The following is a 24,913-nucleotide window of genomic DNA, read 5'->3' on the forward strand; positions in this document are numbered from 1 at the left end:
GACTTAGGGATGGCTTCACCAAACAACCTGTCCACTACCGGCATCCTAGCAGAATCAGTAGTTCTATTGTTCTAGGCAAACAGTATAAGTCAGACCCAACCATCGGTTTTCGACAGGGCGCCGCCGGTCTACAACCGGTTGGGTTTGCAGCCATCCCTTATAGACAACTGGAATGACTCAATGACCTTTTACAGGAGTTTAAAGAGCAAATCTCGGTATTTTAACGATAAACTAGATTTCGCTTTTGTAATATTCAAATTACTTGCCATAGACGCTATGACAAGATCACTGAATTGCTCTCTCATTGCTGCCATGAATTTGGAAAACTTGAAGAAAAAATGACGGAAGGATCCCTAAACATTACCCTTAGACTTCAAACAGTCTATATACAGTGTATATTATACACTGGGTGTGTCCTGTTCTATATGCCCCAGATCTAATTTCACCAAAATTGATTTAACAGAGTAATCGATTCGTACTTTAAGTTCCTCGGAACCTATTCCCATGATACTTATGAAGAGAAGTTATCACTGAAGTGCAAAAGAACAAAAATTGTATCAGATTTGGCTGGCTTCAAGGGCGTATATCCTGTATCGTACAAGTTAGCCCTGTTCAAAAGATACCTTCTCCTTTTTACAAATGTTTTGAAGACCTCACGGTAAATGGACAAAATATCTTCGATATGAAGTGGAAGTTGTGTACATCACATTGGGTTAATAAAAATCTAACGATCTAAATGAATGTAGTTCACCCCGTTCTTTACAGACTGGGATTTGCTTACCCTGTGTAACCCCGTGTTCCGTTGACGTTTGCGCCAATTTGACTGTGTATTTTGTTACTGTACATTTTCAGGAACAATATCATATTTAATTTAAATAGTTTTCACAGCCTTACGGGTGTATTCCGTAAACCACGCAATAACAAGTTGGGCTTACAATGCTTATATACAATATGCTTTATTATTATTAATTGGCTACTATCAAATCAGACTTAGACTTCCTAGACTTGCGTCTATAGCGGTGTATTATCCTTATAATGGGAGCGTATAAATGCCTATGGCTCTGAAAGTCTTTCCACTGCCATCTTTGTTATTTTTTGCATTACTTAAAAAGTCAATGAAATTGTGAAAATGTATTTCCAGTTTAAATGTACATCCCTGCAACCCAGAATCCTAAGTAGGCTATGTATGTATGCCCTAAATTTAACATAGATGTAGCGCATGCCGTGAATTCTTAAACCCAACGCATCTTGGTTCAACTTTAAGGTAGCAAGTGCTACCTTCGACGCTTTTGAAAGTTTTCTTCACAATTTTACCTGCAAAAACGTTCACACAACATAACAGTAGTACCTTAACATGCACCCATATATTACCGACTCTAAATTAGTATACCTAAAATAACTGTGTTGACATGAATGAATGTACGCATGTAACAACATTGAATGAACACATGTAAGCATGTAACAACATTATATCATGTTGTAACCTACCATGAAGCGTATATACCTTAGGTTTATAATATATGTCGTTGAAGTAACTTTGACCCGTTTCCAAAGGAAATTCTCAAGTTCCGTTTTGTGTTAAGTCGGTGGTGCTGCAAATTCTGATGTCACTCACAGATATTTTTCTCATATGTCATTTACTTGGCGCGTTACTTTGGGTACATAAAAAACAAGTTTTTCACGTTTCTTCCTCGAATATCTTATTTTAAGCGTCGCTGAAACGCAAATTATTTTAAATCGTTTTATATAACTCAAATATGGTCATAAAAGTTGACAAATCTCACATATTTTGAAATGTTTTGGAATTGTCAAAAGGTCGCCTGCTACAATCGACTTCGCAGAGAATGGCTTCATATTTAGTAATTAGAGGATTGTAAATTTTAACTCTAATTAATTAGTTAAGATAATTTGACAAGTATTGCTAATCTTGTATCTCGCCTTGCCTTAGAAACGGGAAACACGAGTGACAAGAAATCTACTGTGTAATTAGAAAATCAGTGTATTGTTACGCTGTTTTCTTAAGGTGGCGTGGTTCAGACAAAATCTATCAATGTGTCTGTCGTTACACTATGCTATTGACATTGCTTTTTAGTGCATTATACTTTTGTACGCCGGTGTTTCCATCAGTCCACCTTTTACAAGACTTTTATCACAGTTGAATCTTTCAAAAAGAGTCTTAAAACATATATTTTCTAATGTATTTTGCTGTTGTTATTTTTGTTATTCTTTGTAAAGCGCACTGTTCATATTTTTGGTATTGCGCTATATTACGCGCCGTTGTTATGTTATGTTATGTTATGTTATGTTATGTTATGTTATGTTATGTTATGTTATGTTATGTTACGTTACGTTACGTTACAAGACATTTTATTTTTCCAATATCCACGAGATTAGGCACTTAAGATCATTCCTTATGAGTAGCTACTCATACGTGAATTACAAATCTATGATGAAATTTCCTCCGTAGTCCATTGAGATATTAGCTTCTTAATTGAATAGTTTCCTGATATTATACTGGTTTGTACTTTACAAGAACCTTACGCATGATCATCTACATTTTGTATGGTTTCTCTACACAATTTTCATAAGGGCAACCTGTCCATAACCCACTGTGATTTAACCCAAGCAAAAACCCTTAACCGTATTCTCATAATCATTTTGAATAACCGTGTCTCATATTTTAAATAGTAAAATACTGCTTTCAGTGCTATTGACATCCAGCTTTTTACTACATGTATTTATCGATTATAAATTCATTTTTATCTTGTCTCGATTAGTGCTACTTTTTGTTTCATTTCTTTCTACAAAATCCGAATTTTCTCTTTCCAAATTGTGTGCTCTGGATATCCTACAATATTATGACCTATACAACCTCTAACCACGGACTATGGATGTAACGAACGAACCATAAAGAATTCAACTAACCTGACTTGTCGCTACATGCCATTTCTAAATGTTCCTTGTTAACATTCCCTCAATATACTGACCCACTAACCAGAATATTAATTGCGTTTCTTTTGCTACAATGTATTTTTCTTTCAAGGTCAAAAGCAACTCCATAATAATAGGAAAGTAGCAAAGCAGCACTCGAGCAATTTTGTTTTCGCAGGCGGCAAAATGCTCTTAACCAACAACTAGAACATAATGACTGAATAGCGAGGATTGCAGTACATCGCTAAATTAAAGCACGTAGGCGTTTTGAGCATAACAGATTATCTAGATTGGTTAAACTTAATCTACGAATGTAAAATGTGCTCAAAGTCTTATTTTAACGGTGTGCCTAATCTGGGTATTTACCTCAATTTTTTGAGAAGTTACTTTTCCTTTATTCTATTAAAGCAATGCTTTTAAAGTCTTTTTTGTCAGCATGCTAAATGTGAACCTTCTTACCTCTTTTCTGACACTATTGAAGACACACATTAAAATTGTATGGCAAAATATTAGCAAATGGCTACACAAATGAGACATTGCCCAAACGGATGATCCCACAAAACCTGGATTAAAATGTACATGGAAACTTGTGGACCCAATGGAATAGCAACAATGTTACAAGCCAAATGAGCTGCCCAAGATCATATAGTGGGAGTTCTTTTATACACTTTTTATATATACTACAGAAACGAGAAGCAGATCATCTACTGGCTTCTTGGCTAACATACGCGAACTACCTTCAGTAATTTGCTCTTGTAACGATGTTTTCTGATAGAACGGGGAATAATCAGCCCAAATTGACAATAACATGTGGCTTTAGGAACAGTATATTCGCCTGAACCTCACTTTACTGTTTAATGTACATGTACTTGGAAACATTAGAAGCAACGCTAACTGCTTTATAGTACTCGTCCTTACAAACGGTTCAATCTTTCTGTGTGAATGTTGAGTGTGCACTGACAGATAAGAATTTCAACAACTATTTTATAAATTAAGGAATATATATAGTCAAATTTAAAATTTGTATGAAAAATGCGTTGACATGAGTACAAACAACCCTAGTACAGAACATTACAAAGAGCTTAAAAGAAAAGGAAAAATCAAATCTGTCTGTTTGAACATACAGCATGTATATGGCTATTATGTGAACATTAGCTACAGTATATTGGCCGTTAACCCACAACCCAATTTTCATGGATTAGAAAACCTGTACTTACAAATCCGTTAATCTAATAATGTGAATATATTGAAGTGGAAAAGAGAAATCGTCGAGTTAATTCTCAAAATCACGATAGGTTTGATGAGGGAACTGGACTTTGAATGATAAATTGATAAATTGGGTCTCTCTCTCAAAAACAAGTGAATGAACGTAATAGAATTCCGTGTCCGTTAAGCGTACTATTATGATATCTGGTGTCGTCTCAGGATAACGTGCAAATAGGAAGATAAATAGTTTAAGGAAAGCTGTCAAAATTATGAAAGCTCTAGGACGCGGGAGTCTACAGCAAAGATTTGTATGATGATCATTAAAAGCAATAATTAACATGATTAACATTTGCTACTATTTCAAGAATATTAAGTAGATCGTAAGGAAATATGCAAGTAGAATGGCTAAAAACCTTGCCTTAATTAAAACTTTATCACTTGGTGATAGAGAAAACATGCTATTGAATGGAATTAATGCAGACTTCTTAATATTCTAATTACAGATAACCATACACTAGAATTCCATCTACATATGCGTATGAGTTAACCATACAAACGGTGGTTTTATATCAGTATCAGGTGCTATCTCAGCAAACTCTGAACCGATACTAGTCATGTTTGTTCTCACTTGTATTTAACTTTGGATACTTCTATTCTAAACTTCACCACAAAATATACTATTTTGTATCGCTTGACATTTTTTAAATTGCACAGCTGTGTAAGGTACCGATATGCGCAGATAAATGGTTCCGGATGTTTCACATAAAAATGTAACTTAAATTAAATATCGCTATTTCGCTATCTCCAATATGTATCGCTAAATGTCATAGCCTACACTTATTGATCGGTATCAATAATCGATATATGTTTTTGTTTGCCAAAGCACTACTAAATGCTCAAAATATAGTCATATGATGATGTAAACTTATTGCGTAGTACTTTCACAAATGCACGTTTCAACTTGTCTTTATATTCTTGAATCATACGTAAACGCTGTAACAAATTGAGCTAAATATAGTCATAAATAAACATTTACCCGACGTCCAAATGGCTTACCAGATACGTTTTTGCTTCATCAATTTAAATTCATAATCCTTACAAATGAATTTTTAATCCTCTTTACAGTTTCTTAATTGTATTGATGAACCCTGGCATGCTCTATAATATTAGCTTACTATCCATATCAGATTAGTCACAACACCAGCATGGCCAGTGACCGTACTCCGACCTTACAAGTGTTATAGACCTGTTCTCCAACCTTCCTATACTCTTAATTCCTATATTTCACGCCTGTAGGGGTAATACATTCGTAATATCGTTAGATAGTCACTGGTCGTATGATACACATCGTAATATCTAGGTGATATTAGTAAGGGTGACCTGCCTCAGATGAGGACTTGCAAACCGTTTGCCTTTTGCCATACCTCAAACAACACAAGACATTTTTGCTTGTATTAAAGTCACTAGATGCATATATGCGTAATTTGTGCGGTCTATTTTAAGAGTCACTGTAGCAATACTGGGCATGTTTGTACTCATTTGAATGCATGCTAATATTATTTTCAGATCTTGTCATGAAATGATGACACTCAGAAATTTTTTGATTTTTGAAAAAATAATGGCCCTCTTATTGCGAGTGTAGAACGGGCTTTAGGAGCTTTACGTAAAGCTACGGGGAGATTCCATTTTTGTTATTTTTCCTCGCAGACATGGTAATATATTGTAAGTGTAAACAAAGGACAAATACATTCTTATTAGTATTACAACTCATATACACCATATTTGCATTAACAATCACGCGTATTATGTATAATTAGAAAAGAGCAAGACAGACTATTCATACGAATTTTGTGTTGCCCATGTATACTGTATATACTCTAGAAAATGATATTTGCTAAATAATAATAATATTCAAACTCTTTTAAATACCCTTGCTTGTGGAAAATGATGAAAAAGCAACGTAGCATATGCTTTTAATGTATGTCAACACTTATTCTGAAATAAACCAGACTCTATGTATTTGATACAAAATTCCTGTGATCAACCTGTTATTCTGGAAGGAATAAAAAGGTATTTAGGGGTGATCGAGTATGAATCATTTAGTTAGTTTTACTTTGCAAAAGTACACTCAAAGAATAAAGAGGCTGTATGAGGCTAATAACCACTAAATCAAGACTTTATGCGCGTGTCCTTTGAATGATGCAGTTTTCATTTATTTATAAAGGTTGAAATATAAGCCACTGTATCCGATATCAACGGAGACTGATGCTAAGATTTCAAGTATCCATATTAATGTTATTTATTGCAGGTCTAAGCTTACAGATCGCAATTACAGAAATAGACATTTCTTGAAATACATTCATACAGATATATGGTGCAATGGCTTGAGTTAAATAAATCACACTTGATAAAGAATCTGTTTGCTTCTAAAATGCCCTCGGTATAATTTTGTGGCTGACTCCAATTTTATCATTTATTGAAACTCAAATATATTGTGACTTTATCAATTTTTACATCAAATATCCGGTGTGCTGTACCAAGACGCTATTTAAATACACTGTATATTAATACTTTGTATACATATTTCATATGCAAATTGTGTTAGTTATGACGTTCTATCCTTTGAAAAGAGCTTGTAAGACCCTTCAAGGGTTTCCTTTATTAAATAAAATACAGCAGGACTGCAGTTATGTTAAAACAGATAAATATGCTTTGTACGTATAACAGCTCAAATAGCAATTATGATATCGTAAATAAAACATCAGTATTCCTGTTTAAAAATCACGACTACTAATTCCAATAGCACCTGGGGCCTTTCAAAAGTTTTGATACAATATAAAATTATTCATCGCAGGTTAACGTGAGAAATATGCAGACATTATCATAGAATGCCAGTGCAGTGACTCCTATGATAGGTGTAATTGCTTTTAATTTATTTCTAATATTACAGAAGATGAATCACTTAAACCAGATATTATTCAAAATTCATTTTTTTTTTTTTTTTACTAATGAATTAGGGCTGGGTTGGTGAATTAGGTTAGAATAAGGTGGATATGTTAAGGATTATAGGACTAGGGACGGCTAAGTAAATAATAAGACCAGATATTTTGGTGTAGAACCGTTAATCTGCTATGGAAGCCTCAGAACTACAATGAATACGCAAAAATATATGTGGGTCATTTTCAGTTTTAGCTGACCCCAGTCATGCTGGTACAGTATGCAATTGTGAAACTTACTCACTGGCTTTGGTCTTAAATGGGAATTCTCCATTTGTTTGTATTTCCTGGTTATTTTACATTTAAAACAAAATGAATATAAAACTGCATAACAAGATGTTCAATTTTGTTTCTAATTTCTGAGTTGATATTGATTTATAACCCATATTGATGAGCCTTCTTTTGTGGAGTTAAACATTTAAAAACAAACACGCCATATTGTAACATTTCCATGTTAAATATAGATTAGTATTTCTTTTTAGTATTTTTTTTTCCATAAAATGTTAGCTTTTACTGTCAGATATGTCCCTTACCCCTTTTAAGCTTGAGCCGAACAACTAACATGACTATGGTGAAGCAAAGAAAATTTGTAATTTACTGCAAGCGCCAATGCGTATCACTCGGTCGGTTGTGCTACGGCACGGTCCTTTGATGTGTGCACCCCATGTACGCACTGATGTGTTATGAACATCGCGTACGCGTTCCACTAATATTTCCATCGTAATAATTAAACGACGTTATTCACAATCTGGAATACAACAACTAAAGTCTTAATTTTTGCAGGGTATATTAGTTTAATGAAGTATATTGCAATCGTATAAAAAACAGAATTTTTAAAATATTGAGTGCGTCCTCCTCAGCAAATACCCGGTCGGATCAACTGCCGGCTCTTTGGTAAAATCGGCGGTTTAGCCGCATGCTATTGTTCCAAACAATATATTAAGTCAGACACAACCACCGGCCGCTTTTTCCAGGGCGCATGCGATCTACCGCCGGTCTACAGTCGGCTTGGTTTTGATGCCATCCATCCCTTACATACAATTTTAAATGACTCAATGACCTTGAAAATGTCACAGGATAAACTAGGTTTATCTTTTAATGTAACATAGATGTCAAAAGTAGTGAATTACTCTCTCATTGCTACCGTGAATTTTGAAAGCTTGAAGAAAGAATGACGGACGGACCCTTGAACATTACCCTTAGAATGTTAGACTTCAAATATATATCATAACAAATTTCACCATGGATCTGGAGCGGGCCGATAAACACTGGGTGTGTCCTGTTCTATATACCCCAGATCTAATTTCACCAAAATTGATTTAACAGAGTAATCGACTCGTACTTTAAGTTCCTCGGAACCCTATTCCCATGATACTTATGAGAGAAAGTTATCACTGAAGTGCAAAATATCAACAATTATATAAGAATTTGCTAGTTTTAGGGCGTAGCCTATAACGTCCGGGATAGACCTTTTAAAAAGATCTGTTCTCCTTTTAAAAAAAAATATCTTCGATATGAAGTGGGAGATTTAGTATATTGCATTTGATTAATAATAAAATTAATTTGTTCCTATTTAGGCTATATTGATCCAATGCTCCATGGTGTCTACTGAATTGAGTTTGTTGAATATTTCACTTTATTATGGCCTAAATGAATGTAGTTCACGCCGCTCTTTACAGAGTGGGATTCGCTTACCCCGTGTTCCGTTGAGGTATCTCTTTAAAAGTTGCGCTAATCTGACTGTGTATTCGTTACTGCACATTTTTCAGGCAAAATGTTATGTTTAATTGAAATAGTTTTCACAGCCTTTTTACATTACTTAAAAAGTCAAGGAAATCGTGGAAATGTATTTCCAGTTTAAATATACATCCCAGCAACCCAGAACTCTAAGTTCGTATGTATGCTCTAAATTTAACATATAGATGTAGAGCATGCCGTGAATTCTTAAACCCAGCGCATCCTGATTCAAACTTAAGGTAGCAAATGCTGGCCCTTCGACGCTTTTTTTTTCACAATATTCTCTTCAAAAACATGAACAAGAATTGTATCTGAACACGCACCATGCTGTTACTAGCTCGAAATTAGTACACCCAAAATAACTGTGTTGACATGAATGAATGTACGCATGTAACAACATTATATCATGTTTATCCCACCATGAAGCGCAAACCTTTGGCATATGTCGTTTGAGGTAAGTTTGACCTGTTTCCAAAGGAAACGCTGAGGTTCCTTTTGTGTTATTAAAACTCGGTGGTACCGCTAATTCGAATGTCATTCACAGATATTCTTCCCATATGTCATTTACTTGGCGCGTTATTTCTTGGGAAAATTAAGTTCGTTCACGATTCTTCCTTTTATTTCAAGCTTTGTTGAAACTCAAATTAAAAGCATGTTTGCACTTATTTGAACTAGTCTTTATAATTATATAGCTCAAATCTGGTCATAAAAAGCGGACAAATCTCACAAATTTGACACTTTTTGATGAAAATGTGAATATTTACGTCGTCTGCTACAATGTACTTCGCAGAGAATGGCTTCATGTATTGTAATGCGTAACGCGTAAGAAATTTTAAACTTTAATTAATTAGTAAATTTGTCAAGTATGGCCAATCTTGTACTTATCTCACCTTGCCTCAGAAACGGAAACACACACGTGAAACAAAATCTACTGTGTAATTAGAAAATCAGTGTATTGTTACGCCGTTTTCTCAAGGTGGCGTGTTTCATACAATATCTATTAATGTCGCTGCACTGTATGTTATTGACATTGCCTTTATAATTACAGCATCTTTAGCTGGCATAGTACGAAAAAAGAAAGGGTTAGTAATTCTTGGGAAAGAGACAACATATCAAATATGCATACTCCCTTTACCACCAAATCAATATTTTGGTATACATCTAAAAACGCACGACCCATAGAATATTTTCCACGTTTTCCGGCACTCGTGTTCGAATTTTTTCTACAGTGCATTTATACTCTTGTACAAGCCGGTGTTTCCATCAGTGATTTCCACCTTTCACAAAACATTGTATATTGAGATTAGGCGCTACATCACCTTAAGATCATTACGAATTACTATATGTACTGTAAGTATCCTAAGGAGTAGCTACTCATACGTAATGTGAATTACAAACCGCTGACGAGATTTCCTCTGCACTCCATTGAGATATTACCTCTTAATTGAATGGTTTCCTAATATTATACTGTCTTGTACTTTACAAGAACCTTACGCATAATCATCTGCATAAAACACATATTTAATCACTTTGCCTAACCGTTGAAAGAAAAAAGTAAAATACTGCCTTCAATTCTAAATTGACTTTGCAGCTTCTACCACATGTATTTATCGATTTTATATCTTTCTTGTCTCAAGTATTGCTACTCTTGTTTCAATTGGCAAAATCGAAATTTTCTCTTCAAAAAAATGTGTGCTCTGTCTATTGCAATATTATTATGGTCTACAACCTTTCACCATGGACTATGGATGAAACACACGAATCATAAAGAATTTAACAAACCTGACTTGTCGCTGCATGCCATTTCTAAATGTTCCTTGCTAACATTCCCTCAATACACTGACCCACTAACCAGATTCTTAATTGCGTTTCTTTGGCTACAATGTCTTTTTTGTTCAAGGTCATGAAAAACTCCATAGGATAGGCAAGTAGCAAAGCAGCACTCGAGCAACTGTGTTGTCGCAGGCGGCAAAATGCTCTTATCAAACAACTATAACATTGCAGTAAATTTTAAATTAACTCGAGCACGTAGGCGTTTTGAACATAACAGATTATCTAGATTGGTTAGACTAAATCTACGAATGCAAAATGTGCTCAAGGTCTTATATTAATGGCTTACTTAATCTACGTATTTAACTCCATTTATAGCGATGTTACCTTTCCTTTATTCCATTATAAATCAACATAGGGTACAATCTTTTCAAGGCCTTTTTGGTCCGCTTGCTTTTAAATCAGAATGTTTCTAGCTCTTCTCTTTTCCGGTAAATCTGAAGGCAAAATGCAAGTCTAATGTCTTGCGGTATCCTCTTATAGAAGCATGTTTTCAAATGCAAATATTACAACAAACAATAAGAAAAATCTGAAGCATGCAAGCCCTTACCTTCGGGAACTAAATATCGGTTCAACGTTTATTAATATACAGAATGGGTTAAAAAGTCGTCTTATATGTTTTACTTGGACATATTGCAGATAACCTGTTTGTAAACAATTCATGCTAGAAATTCAATATTTGTCTTTGATGATATATTTGTGCAGAGTCATCTTCGAACAACTGATGATGGACAACAAACAAGCACAATATGTCATAAGACGAGAGTTTTGTAAGGAGATTAGCAACTCAATGTAGGTCGTTTTATCGCCAGGAATTAATTGTCAACACCAGATTATAGTCGCTTCAGAAAGGAGACCAGGCTACTACACTGCTGAAATATATTGACAAACCGTTGACATAACCCAGCATAATTATTTGCACTTTATTCACTAAATAGATCGACCCCGGAGCTCGACCACCATTTGCATGTTAAGAAAATACATAACGCATAAGCTTTTGTATTTACAAGGAGCACATTAAGTGGACTCTCTCGATTTTAAAATAAGTCTAGTCTTGCAACCATCAAATCAAATAAATTCGAAACGGAAGTTTTTCGTCAGACGTTGCAACGGCCTGAACAATGATAAGGTTGTTCTAAGCAATTCCGGCAATCACAGTAATTTCATGTGAAACATGAACTACCTAAAATATAGTTACAACATTAATCTTGACATTTTATTAACTTGGTGAAATTCAGTACTGCAATCCACCGGCCTTGAACAGATTGAAAAAATGTCCTCTGTACACCGACATGTCATTTTTGTCTAATTTTTTCCCTTCATGTAATTTAGTCGGTCCTGTAATTTTATATTGTATCAATTTTACTAAGCATCTTTGTGTGTGTTTTATGTTACACATATTATGTAAGTGCCCCCGGTGTTCGGGCCTGCGTATAATATGCATGGAAATAAGGGACATGATGTGATCATGTATCTCCTATCTGCTATAACACACTTTTTTGGGTGATCTTTTGAGTTACATACTGTCTTTTGATGTTTTTAATATGTAGTTTAAAGAGAAGAAATAGTAAACGCTCCAAACCAATCACTTATTGAAAACTATTTTTAAAACATCACTTATGACATCATGATGAAATTTCACTGCAAGTCAATAAGGTTTCTATTCTAACGAATAGACCATGTAGACTGAACAGTAATATATATACCCTAGTTTTGCCCATCATCACCATCTTACTCTGTCAATAACTCCGCAAAGCTTTCTGCAATTGGGTGACAATTTAACCATTCATGATTCTACTCAATCTACACAGAAATATTATGCACCACCTGTAAGTCATTTAAAAAAAATTGAATATAGACCTATTTTTCTTTCTTGGGTTTTGCATTTTGTGTTAGATGTAAAATGTTCCAATCGGTCAACGGGAAGTGCTCTACTTTTATCCAATAAACTTGGTGTTGATAAGTTATCTAGACATCAAAAGAGCTGGGGCAATGCTGACAGGTGTACTGTGCTAGCATTGCAGTGTTTCTAGAGCAACAAGATAATTTTTACTCTTCAAAAATCGTGTCAGTATTTTGCAGTGGTATTGGCCTATTTATATTTGAATTCAACCCAAAAAGAATTCCAGATCCAACCAAAAACTGTGGAACAGTGTTAGAACAGGGGTGTGAGGACCATGAAATGTGGGAAAGCATTTAAATTGGGTATTAAAGTTGCGCATCCACATACCCCAATGGAAAATTTTTTTAATATTCATGCATTAAACAGAGGATTTGAGATCGCAATGTTTTTCAAATGTAATTGGTTTCAAATTTATATCCCATTCATCAAATAACTATGTACTTTGGATCAGAGAGAACATTAATTGTATTAAACTCCCCTGTAGTATGGCTTGACCTATATTTCACAATCGTATAGTTTTTCGGATAATGGAAAGCACCGATTTGTCATCTATTCAAAACTATTCTCCCACCGTACTGAAAGACTCAAGCTAAATCTTACACTAAATGTGTAGTTGGATTTTAAATGCAATTCATTAGACATTAAACAACAATTTCTCAATCTGTAAATATTCTGTAGTTTAGTGTTTTTTCCATATTAACTGAATGGACTGAGCTGATATTTGGGATTTTTGATCGTATTTTCTTCCAAATGATAGTTGAGGATCAAATATAATAGCCCAAATTCATCAAATAACTCAGTGTACTTTATTTCAGAGAAAATCACTGTAATAAATAGTATCAAACTTGTTAAAGCATCCGTTCAGCAGGTCCCGTTAGTTCTTCCATTTCCTTAAATACATCGATTTTTTATCATGGTAAATCTTACTCATTAACCTGAACCCAAACTAAGAAAAGTCTCTGAATTTCGTTACACTAAATGTGTTGTTGAGCAGTTTGGTTCATGCATATTCATTAACAATAAGACAAGCGGATTTCTCAATGTACTATGCATATCTCAATTTAATGCTAAAAATCTGTTCCATTACGAATGGCCTTTAATCATGATGAACATTCGTTGAACTCAAATCTTTAATAATTAAACATGTTTAAAGCATTAATAGTAAAATGGTCATACAGAGTTTATATAAGCCTAAAGTACGATGAATCGTGACACCGGTTCAAATTATCTAATGAGCTCATAGGATACATTTATTTCAATAAAATCACTGTTATAAATCAGAATCACAACCCTTATGTGAAAATGCAACCCACTTCAACGACTTCCAAACATTTTATGGTGACTCCATTTCAGATGTGATAATCATCAATCTTTTTACACTGGTGGAAATCAGTGTTTTATGCATTAAATGGCAATACCAAATTGCAAATAAGCTAAGTAAACGGAGTATTCTATTCTATGTGTCTATAATGAAAGAAAGAAAGAAAGAAAGAAAGAAAGAAAGAAAGAAAGAAAGAAAGAAAGAAGAACTATTCAAATACGGTTAATACAATTTTAATAATTTGAAGTTCAAACATGTTCTAATTTTCTGATTGTATATAGACTAATTTCAACGCACTTTGGGTCATCACTTTGTAAATAAGCCTAATGTATAAATTATGTATTATAGACGATTTGCAAACATCAATTTGCGGATATTCACGTAATGCAACCCTGGTTTTATTGACTTTGATTTCACCGCTCAAAGATTTCTCCTCTCACTAGGAATTTAAACATGCGCATCTGTCAAGACGCAGTTCTTTAACGCAAATTGTTTATGTACTCATAGATTGACCTTAAAAAGTGCAAGTTGTAGAGGTCACATATTGATCTATACTCCGATGAATTGAAAATGACACATGATACGGTTCATCGCGTTTTAGGAAAATTCAAAGCTCAATCTCTAAAAAAAAACCACTGAACCAAATAAGCTAATACAATAAGTGATTGATTCATTTGTTTATTTACAAAAAGTCAATGAAGTGATTATATTCGACTTCAGAAGAGCAAGTGTTATTAGTTTACTTACAGAAGGGGATAATGGTCTTGACGTTGTCATTATTAAACAGTCATAAATATTTGAGACATATAAAGTATAGGAGAAAGGTATATAATGAACATTTCCTCGCTCCAAAAAGAACACGTTGAACTATTAGTTGAAAAGTATTATTAAGGTTGGATAGTTTCTGACTGAATTAATCTGTCCATAGGTTACATTTATATAAGTTAGGAAATAAGTAATATTTAAATCTACATAGAGTTCATGTGAGGTGGTCACAACATAAATGGGAAGGATTTACTTTTAGTTCACACCCTGAGTTCATGCACACAGAACATGCAGATATTTTCGAGATATTATATTGACTTTCCAGCCACTGTTCGGGTCCCAGACCCGTGAATTTGAATGTCTATGAGGAAAATCAACGTGGTAAGAAACATATGCTAAAAGTGTTTGAAGAAATATTCCAATGAAAAACATCAACTAGTAGGCCTAATGCTGGTGTTAAGAAAGTTTAAACCATAAGATCATAATATTGAAGGTTGCGGACACTTACAGAAATCCTTTAGTTATTGTAATAATTATTATCCCACCCACCCACCAAAATAGGTTCTCATGTTAACCGCAGTAAACATGTGGTAGGGAACAAGAACATTTATGCAAGATATACCGGACCCAACATTTCTCTTCCAGGTCCATGATAACAAAATAAAATAAAGCTTACCCGTCGGTGAAAATAGTTGGTTCTGAGCTGGCAGGATCCAGGGCTGTATCTTTGAACATGTCCTTGAAAACATCTCTTACTACAAGGGTTTCATAACAAAGCAGGGCGAGGCCTCCTGCGACCAAAAATGTCGCAAATAATGTCCCGTATGGTACCCTTCGTAAACACCGGCATAATGCACAGTCACAACACCCTTCTGGAATAAGAACAAAATAATCAAAGAAATATTAATAAGAAATTAATTATATACACGTAACATTGATGAGAACCAGTTTACCGTCTATCAGGCCGTAGATGACCCCACGTCATCATGCGTCTTGTGATATGTATCGCGCTGGATGCGTAGACTAGTGCGGAATACGCGAACGCGCTAGCAGTACTCGCAACTGGGATCGATCCTTTGGCAGGTCCAATTTATTTCTCATTATTGGGAGGGGTTTAGACTTTTAAAACATGCATGCAGATAACAGAGCTGTTTATCGACCATATTGTTGAAGATTTGCTCAAAACATCAAGAATTATATTTTGTATGAATATTTTGAATAATTTGTTTCCAAATTTGTTCCTGTTTCTACCTTTGTTTCGAATTAGAATTTAGTGCAAATTAAAGATGAATAAACAGTATAATTGGGAAAATTTGGCATTTCCGCGATGTCTTACTCTTAAGACGGTGATCCAAAACTCAATGTGATTTTGTTTCCTGGTTGATGTGCTTTATTTAGCATCAACTGGTGATTGACACATTTGATTTCATCCTGGTACTTTTCTTCTTCTCCTTTTCTTTCTTTCAGACAAGTTAGACATTTTAAAATCCAACTATATGTTACTTTTTTCTCAACATATTTGAAGTATTAAAGGGCATTTCGTGATTCTAGCATCCTCTTTTTAGGGTATGGTTCAATGGATTCAAGAAAAAACTTAATTCCAAAATATCAGTTGATTAGGCAGAGAGAAAATACAAATAGGACTATGTCCACGTCAAACGACCGAATATGCAAGAAAGGTTATGTGCACAAACATTATGTATAGTACTAGGTTTCCGATGGTATAAAAATATCATCCTTTTTGGCGTACGTGGGGGGATGAGTATGTGGAGCACAAAGTGCCCCTTTAAATTTGCGTTTTCTTGCATTGTTTGTGGAATACTAACCCAATGAAACAGGTATGCATTCACCGAGTAAAAGAAATAATGCATTGTCATTAGGCTATTCCACTTGAAATCCATACACCCTCGATGAAAGACATGTCCTTTATCTCTCACACAGGGAGTGTAAATTTTAAATTGAGTCGCCCACTCATTTGAAATCACACTCCATGCCTTCCATAGGGGTGTACGGATTTTAACTGGAATATCCCATTCTATGCCAGCCTAACGAGGGCATAGATTATTCAGGAAGTATTAATTTCACCCAAATTAAGGAGGTTTCCTTCCTAATGAGGCATGCCATTAGTTAGGATATATAAGGTGTTCATTGTCTATACAAATTGATATACTTCTCATCGCGCCGCAACCAGTACCACTCAGTTTTGAAATTAATTTGTGCGAGATGCCATTGAATAAATGTATATTTGAAAATAATCATCGAACACATTTCTTCTTATTATGGACATGAAAATGAAATAAAAATGATGTGAAAAAATATCTAAAATTTTGATTTTTTTTTTGATTTCGTGCCGTTTGCTTGTGGTGGGATAAAATGAAATTCTGATATAGCTGATTGTTGATGCATTCCTTTTATATGAAAAATCCGTAGATCCTGTTTGGACCAAAAATAGGCAGATTGCCAAAACCAGGTATACGACTATATTGCAAGTGAAGAAGAGAAACGGAAATAAAAAGAATTCAATTTTTTTCCAAGATTATTTTAATCAGGGGCATATCTGTAACCGTATCTTGTTCGTGAAGAACAGCAACGAATTGATAATATTTTGATTGGATTTGCTCAAAATCCAACTTGAACCAGACTATTTTTGTTAAACCTATTCATTCTGAACAGGGCAAAACACATTACCCGTCTGAACTCATGAATACAACATCAATCAATTTACTTAAGGGATTCAATAAGAATGCATGGATTTTATATGCACCTGTTCATGTGTGTACCACAATGGTCGCAGGTGAGACAGGTGTTTGTATTGTATTGTACTATGATAACTGGTATGTGGTGTGGATTTGTACCCGACAGTAAAGGGATATAAGGAGACCATTTTGTGAGTTCAAGTCAACGTAAGACATAAAGCCTTTCTTAAATGCCCTTTTTATCGTATGAGGATGAGAAAAAGCGCAAATTGCTTTGGTAAAAAATAGGAATAACTTTACTTCTTTGAAATAAATTTTGGAAAGTTTAAAACCAATAATAATAACTGTAGCTTGCTGTTCAAGCTAATTAATTTGAGCTGGTCTCACTTCATGTGCAATATTTTGTGTCGGTGTTTCATATTTTTGTCTTCAGTGTTCTTTACATTCCCCCTCCTCTCACATGTTTAAGGACCCCTATGGAAATAAGCTTTTCTTTTGAAAAGCTTTTTGGCCTATCCTTGGTACTCTGCTGTTTTGTAATGTTTTTTATAATCTTTTATCATCTTAATGTGTACATCTTATATTATTGTTAATTGTCTATTTATATGTAAACATTGTAATTTTTTCTGAGCACCGAATAAAATAAAATAAAATCAATCAGGTAGGAAATATCGATAACTTCTCTATATATCTGTAGAGATAATGAACAGTTGTACAAAATAGCAATAAGTGCTTAATTTCATCGATCATCTTAAATATCATATCAAAACTAATCAAAAAACATATGTGGATAAGTTACCATTGTGAAGATAATGACAACATCGATCATTTCCAAGGCGATGGACATAATCATTATTATTTAAGTAGGTATTGCGTGTGGTTTAAGTGTGACACAAAGTGTCCTTTAAGGTGCAAGATTTTTTATTTTATTGATGATTTGTGACTGTGATTGATGAGTGTTATGATATGATATAAATTCTCAAGGTCATTGTCATTTCAACGACAAAGCAATGTGATCTAGGCAAATAGTATACTTTCGTTAGCATGGTTAGGCAAATTCAACATATAATGTAGTATATCAGAGATATACACTATTATAGGTAGTCACATGGTAAAATGTTAGTTATTCTGTCCCCAGGAATACAGCGTACCATTTAACAATGTTGTTTATTCCGTACATGATATTGCAGTAATATACTCTTGTTTGATTATATATGCCTAAATAGTGTTCTTATTAGTTTCAGTACAAATCGTTTATGTTTCCAACCTGTCCTGCACTGTGGTTGTACCACAGTAGCTATGGTTTGTTTTTATAAGCCCATTTCCTACCTGTGTAGTTTATGCACGTGCAGAACAGCAACGAATTGATAATATTTTGATTGGATTTGCTCAAAATCCAACCAGACTATTTTTTTGTTAAACCTATTCATTCTGAGCAGGGCAAAACACATTACCCGTCCGAACACATGAATACAACATCAGTCAATTTACTTAGGGGATTCAATAAGAATGCATGGATTTTATATGCACCTGTTCATGTGTGTACCACAATGGTCGCAGGTGAGACAGGTGTTTGTATTGTATTGTACTATGATTACTGGTATGTGGTGTGGATTTGTACCCGACAGTAAAGGGATATAAGGAGACCATGTTGTGAGTTCAAGTCAACGTAAGACATAAAACAATTCTTAAATGCCCTTTTTTATCGTATGAGGATGAGGAACGCACAAATTGCTTTGGGAAAAAATAGGAATAACTTTACTTCTGTGAACTTTGTACCAAAGAAGCTATGGTTTGTTTTCATAAGCCCATTTCCTACCTATGTAGTTTATACCAAGGGAGAATGCATTTAGAATAATGTATTTTACTTTTCAATTATTTGTTTGTTATGATATTGACAAGTCACTTCAATTTCATCTGCATCTGTATTTACGGATCGCCACCGTAACGGTATCACAATGATACGTACTTACGTAAAAAAACGTCTTTAAACCTTATATTATTACGACCAGCATATAGAAGAATAGTAAACAAAATTTGAACCAAACAAGGAAAGTTAATCCGTCACGATTGTTGTGTGTGGTCACGTACGGTGATAAAATTACATCTATGGTTATCTGATCTGAGGCCATAGTACAAAGAAAGGTTGACTATGGATTTACCTCGCAAGAACTGCCTTACAACAGGATTGTTCTTAGGATTGTGAAATCTATCTGAAGAACTACTGAACAAGTGTATCTTTTGAATGTATTTCGCAAGTAAAAATCAAAATCCGGTCATACAAAATTATAAATTTATTATATTTCAGACTTTTGTTAATTCTGTGCTTTCAGTCGACTGCGCTTGGCTCTGAAGTGATGATATAATTCTTCATAGAATTTCGTTGCAATATTATATGACAATTAGTGTTCATTTAGATGGTCATAAGTACTGGTCAAGATTTGACCGGACACCTGTACCGCTGATCAGACCAGGTTATTCAACTTTATTAGATAACCGTATGGTCATTTACATTATATTTGTCTTTCTTTAGTGAATTAATACGAATGACAAAAAGGTCATTGGAGATACTAAAAAAATGAAGCAATCCATCTAAGAGCTAATGCAATTTGTCAATCAACATGGCGGCGATAGTTGTATCTTCATGCAACTCATGATCAAATCGACATATCTCGAAAATAAAATATCTCGATATCTACCTGTGAACGTGAGATCCATACCTCAGTAGATATTATATGCTTTGTGTTATTTTAACATTTTGCAATCAAAACTATACATCCACGCGTCACGAACTGAAATTATTACACAGAACAAACAATTTGCCCTTATGTCCTTATATTAGAGTTAAACCTTCTTTTCCAGCGCTTATATACACAAAAAGCTTTTGAGATTGGAGAACTTAGTTTCCCTAGAGAATGACCTCAAGATGGTGGCAATAAGACAATGCACCTAAGGGAGAATACTGAAGGTGTTTAACCATACAACCTATAAAGTCTGACTGGTTCACGCTCAATTAGATGCTGCAGGTCTTATGTTCATTTTATAGATACCGGTATATCATATATTAACCCGTTTGTATGGTACGTATTTTTGAATATGAGTCAGAATGTAAGTCAAGATTTTCCAAGATTTAAATCACGTAAAGAGAGGTTGAGGCTGTCCCGTAATTTATAAGCATCCCGTTTCCAAAAATAAATCAGAAAGTATTAAAACACCTTTATGTCTTTTTATAACTACAAGTATGGCTTAATTTCATTCTTTCAGTTGTCAAAATATCTAATTTTCCCCATTTTCAAGATATTTTTGATGTAGCCTATATAGCTAATACGAGTAACCTGGATGTCTTGCTGAAACATGATATTAAGTGAAAAGTGAATTACTTTGATACAAATATGATTTACTTCCCTAAATCTATTTCCACTATATTTACTGCAGATACTGGTATTATTATCATGTTGTACCAGATACAATAACAGATACATTACAAGTCAATTGCAGTCATGGTTTACACAATGTCATATTGTCGCTGTAGTATACGATAAAGTACTTTTGGGTGGCTATTATCGTCTACAATACTATTGCAATTTCCTCCCCATCAGTGAATAAAAGCATTATCAGTATTTATTGGTGGATCAAGAAGTCTGTCTCCGTATTCTCATCCAGGTACCCAGCATAGAGGACATTTGATAGGACAGGTCGTCGCCATGTTGGATTAAACTGTCGATAGCACACAGGTCAATAGATAGCGAGGAGGTAAACCAAGTCGGCCATGTTGGATAGTTATATATAGCCACTTGTTGAACATTATTCATGTTATTTGCGAATGGTTTTATATTTTATACAAGGTTTACAAAAGAAAACCAAACGTTACTGCTCACTCAATTTATCATCTTCTGACGGATATGACTATGTTTTAAAATTGCAAATATTCAGAAGTCATATTATGCTTAGAAATTAAGGTATGAGTAAACTTACCAAAATAAACCCCAGGTATGGTTTTTCTATGTTAGAAAACTATAAAAAACAGAAACTTGGCATATTATCAAAATACTGGTTTCCGAGGCACACACCAAAGCACGTAATGTTTATTTTAAACTATTATTACAGTACAATTTCTTGACTAAATTTTTTCTGTTTAATTTCGGCTAAGATTAAGATGAACAGATCATGAATATGCATGAGCAAAACACATCCCTTAGAGTGGGTTTGCAGGAGTACAACAAAAGGTGGGCTGTCTGTCATGCCTGTAGGATTTAATTTAGGGCTGTACTTGACTTGATGGATGCACTCCCAAAATGAGTGGAAAGGAAATCCATTTTGACATCCCAATTGCAAGATATTTGCAGGTGACTCACCGTCCCATCTCGACTGGACCCGACGGTGTGAACCAATACATTTATCTAGTCAGAAGATCTCCAGCTTTCCGTTCTGGGTAATGTAAGGCTATAGACAGGCAATGTAGCCGCTGGCTTTCTAACATTTTCGTTCCTCATAACACCCGCGAGGCGGTGTCTTTTTACAATTATTGGGAATTATGTGAATGCCATACGAAATGAACTGGATTTTCAGAAACTGACCTTAATTAAGAAAGGTGGAGCACACTGTATGATGAAACAGGTATCTTTCTTTAGATCCTTGGTTTATTGAAATATAGTCAAACAAGCTGTATCACTCGGGCGTTTTAAAATGGTTAAGACAGGATAAATTTGTATCCGTCACAAATGTTGGGTCACACAAAATTAATCATGTGTTTTTCAAAAATCCGTAGAATTTCCTGTAGAATTTTCTCAATTTCTAGTGTGTCAGTTCTCATCTACGTCAAATGATAAGGTTCTTTTCATGTTAAAGCTACATAAGGATCCAAGTCAATTTAACAATATTTAATCTGAGGCAAATGATGCACTAGAAATCTGCTCATAGATACGTAACAATCTGAAATTTTAAGACTCATTACAGTGCTCAACAAGGGGTGTTCATTTCGTGCTTTTGCATTATCGATTTTACCATTAAAATCATAATTTTTTTAATAAATTTTACAAAATATTCTGGATTTTAAAAGTCGTCTGCACTTAAAAGGCTAGTTTACAAAATGGATGACATAACCAGATGATTTATCTCAGATTTGACATCTTTTACTCGGTAATGTCCACTTATAAATTAAAGATTAAAGGTGCATTTATAATGAAATAGTGTTAACTCGATTCACGCAAGAATATGCAATGGTGGCACCTTTCGCGCGTCTAGACAAAATGGCGGATTTAGCTTTGTCGAGTATGTCAGTTTGTCAGTCATTTGTAATCATTCTCCATAGATAGCTCGATTAGAGGCATGGTAAATCAAGGATCTTTTATAAATGGATAGATACATTAGATTGTTTGACTTGGCAGACGTCTTGAAAAACGTTATATAGATATGCTAATTAGATTGACAGTGTATTTTAATGACAGTGGGTATAAAATGCTCTGCAATAATGAAAGTATAAAACCTAATTTGCCCTAAAACTTCTTTTGATTGACTACCTGTGCGAAACATCTCGTCTAGAACCTATTTTCCAACCCAAATTATCAACCTATGTCGACATCTATTATAAGTTTTAAAACATTGTTTTTAAGTTAATTATTTTTATACAGTTTTAATTTTAAAATATGATTGATCATGCTGCACATTGATTAAATTTGTAGAGGTGAGCGCTTTATTAGCTATGTCTTGAAAAATAATAGCATATCGTTCTTTAGATGAACATGCGAGATCCATTCTCTAATGTTCTACTCAGTTCAACACCTTCAGTTTAAATTGCTTGCATGGATGACTCTTTGGATGTACTGAACCAAGTAGGTTAATTAGCAGCAAGAAATGGGTTAATCGTGTGACGATAAGATGAAATATTATGACTTCATCTCAAATTGGAACGGAATTTGATAATGTCAACATGCTCAAAAAACATTGTTTATAAGCAAAACAAATCAAAATTTTAAGAATTGTGTTTTCTTGACCATTATTATAATTTTAAGAATTGTGTTTTCTTGACCATTATTATAATTTTAAGAATTGTGTTTTCTTGACCATTATTATAATAAGATGCGTTAAGTACGAGTACAAATATGCCTAGTATTAGTTCAGTTATTCTCGAAACAATATTTATTTTTTAAGATTATATGTGTTATCACTGTATGCCTAATGTTTGCCTGTAAGAGCACCTGGAATGACGTTCCAGCATTTGGAGATAAATACTAACGCTGCAAAGCTATCTCCTAGTTTGAAAGATCTGATACTAATATGAATACCCTATATCGTCAATAAACAATCTCAATTCCTATATCTTGCGTGTAAAATTTGCACATGTTTTTACACTCGAAAGGTGCATCGGTTCACGCATAGTTTGTCATGTAATTTCTGGGTTACAGTGTTTACAAAATGACAGCTGCATATGCGCTTCAGATTTATTCTTAATTTCATCTGCTGCTCATCTTTTTGATGGTGTAGCTACTTGTACGATAGTTTGATGTTTTATGATGTGTTCAATCTTCTGAATAGTTCTCTGTAATCAAAATATTGGATACAATTTCAGTGTTTGCATAGCTTTTGATAATGAATAAATAAATATTTTATATCTCTGTTCCTTCCAAGGGATCATTTATCCTCAGATTCACTTAATCGATATTTTGGGATTGGCTTACAGGTGCCATGTTTGAAACATATATTTGATCAAGTTAGGTAATATTTTAGACAGCTTGTTCATTAAATTATAGCTTGGAAGTGTTATTACAGATGATGTCGAATACACAATGGGTTTGCTAAAAATATCCAGGAATCGTCGATATTTAAAGCAACTCAAAACTCTTGACACATGCAACGGAAACATCAAAGGCCACGGAATTAACACACTTAAAACCCTTCACACATCGGCTGTGCTAAAGTCTTGGTCCATCAACAGAGACACGTAATTGTATAGGAGTGAACGACAAAACATTTAATAAATTTGGATTAGGCAAAACCTGTGAAATTGTAATACATTTCTGAGTTTGAAAATGATGCTGATCTGCAGCACGTAACGGCCATTTGAAAAAAGGGTGAATTGGTGTGAAGGTGTGGGTTTTGGTTGGAGCTGTTGTGTGGTGTGTGCGGAAGGGGTGTGTTACCTGTGGGGATGTGGGGATGAGAGATAGGAAGGGAGAGTTAGAGAAAGAAGGGAAGATAAGCGTGGACATACAAGAGCCACAAGTGGCAGGGACATGTCAGTGGCAGCGATACAAAGAAAGACAACAGAGAGTAACCGAGTGAAGTTTTCCACATGCAAAATTGTAATTGACACACCTTTATTTATAGCAAACAAAACCTTTACTTCATGAGTATCTGAGAAAAGACATTTTAAATGTGACTGCTATATGATGGCACATCATTTCAAGTTGTTTGAATCCAGTGACGTTAGTATGCGGTGTTATGTTCTACTCATTACCCATTTGATGTGATTTCGTGAGCTCAAATTGCAATGCGTTTAATGGGCATAGATTTGAAGGATTGAAGCACA

General features: G+C 34.4%; 1 protein-coding gene across 3 annotated transcripts in view; it reads right to left on the bottom strand.

Moving 5' to 3' along the window:
* Positions 1-24,913, bottom strand: part of LOC140161180 (proteolipid protein DM gamma-like) — a 170,156-nt gene that overhangs the window by 63,019 nt on the left and 82,224 nt on the right. For all 3 annotated transcript variants that reach the window (XM_072184629.1, XM_072184628.1, XM_072184627.1), the window contains exon 2: positions 15,366-15,561. In XM_072184629.1, the coding sequence (XP_072040730.1) occupies positions 15,366-15,561 (196 nt within the window). The remainder of the gene's footprint in view (positions 1-15,365; positions 15,562-24,913) is intronic.

Source organism: Amphiura filiformis, chromosome 9 (assembly GCF_039555335.1).
Source record: "Amphiura filiformis chromosome 9, Afil_fr2py, whole genome shotgun sequence".
In the NCBI taxonomy this organism is placed as follows: Eukaryota; Metazoa; Echinodermata; class Ophiuroidea; order Amphilepidida; family Amphiuridae; genus Amphiura; species Amphiura filiformis.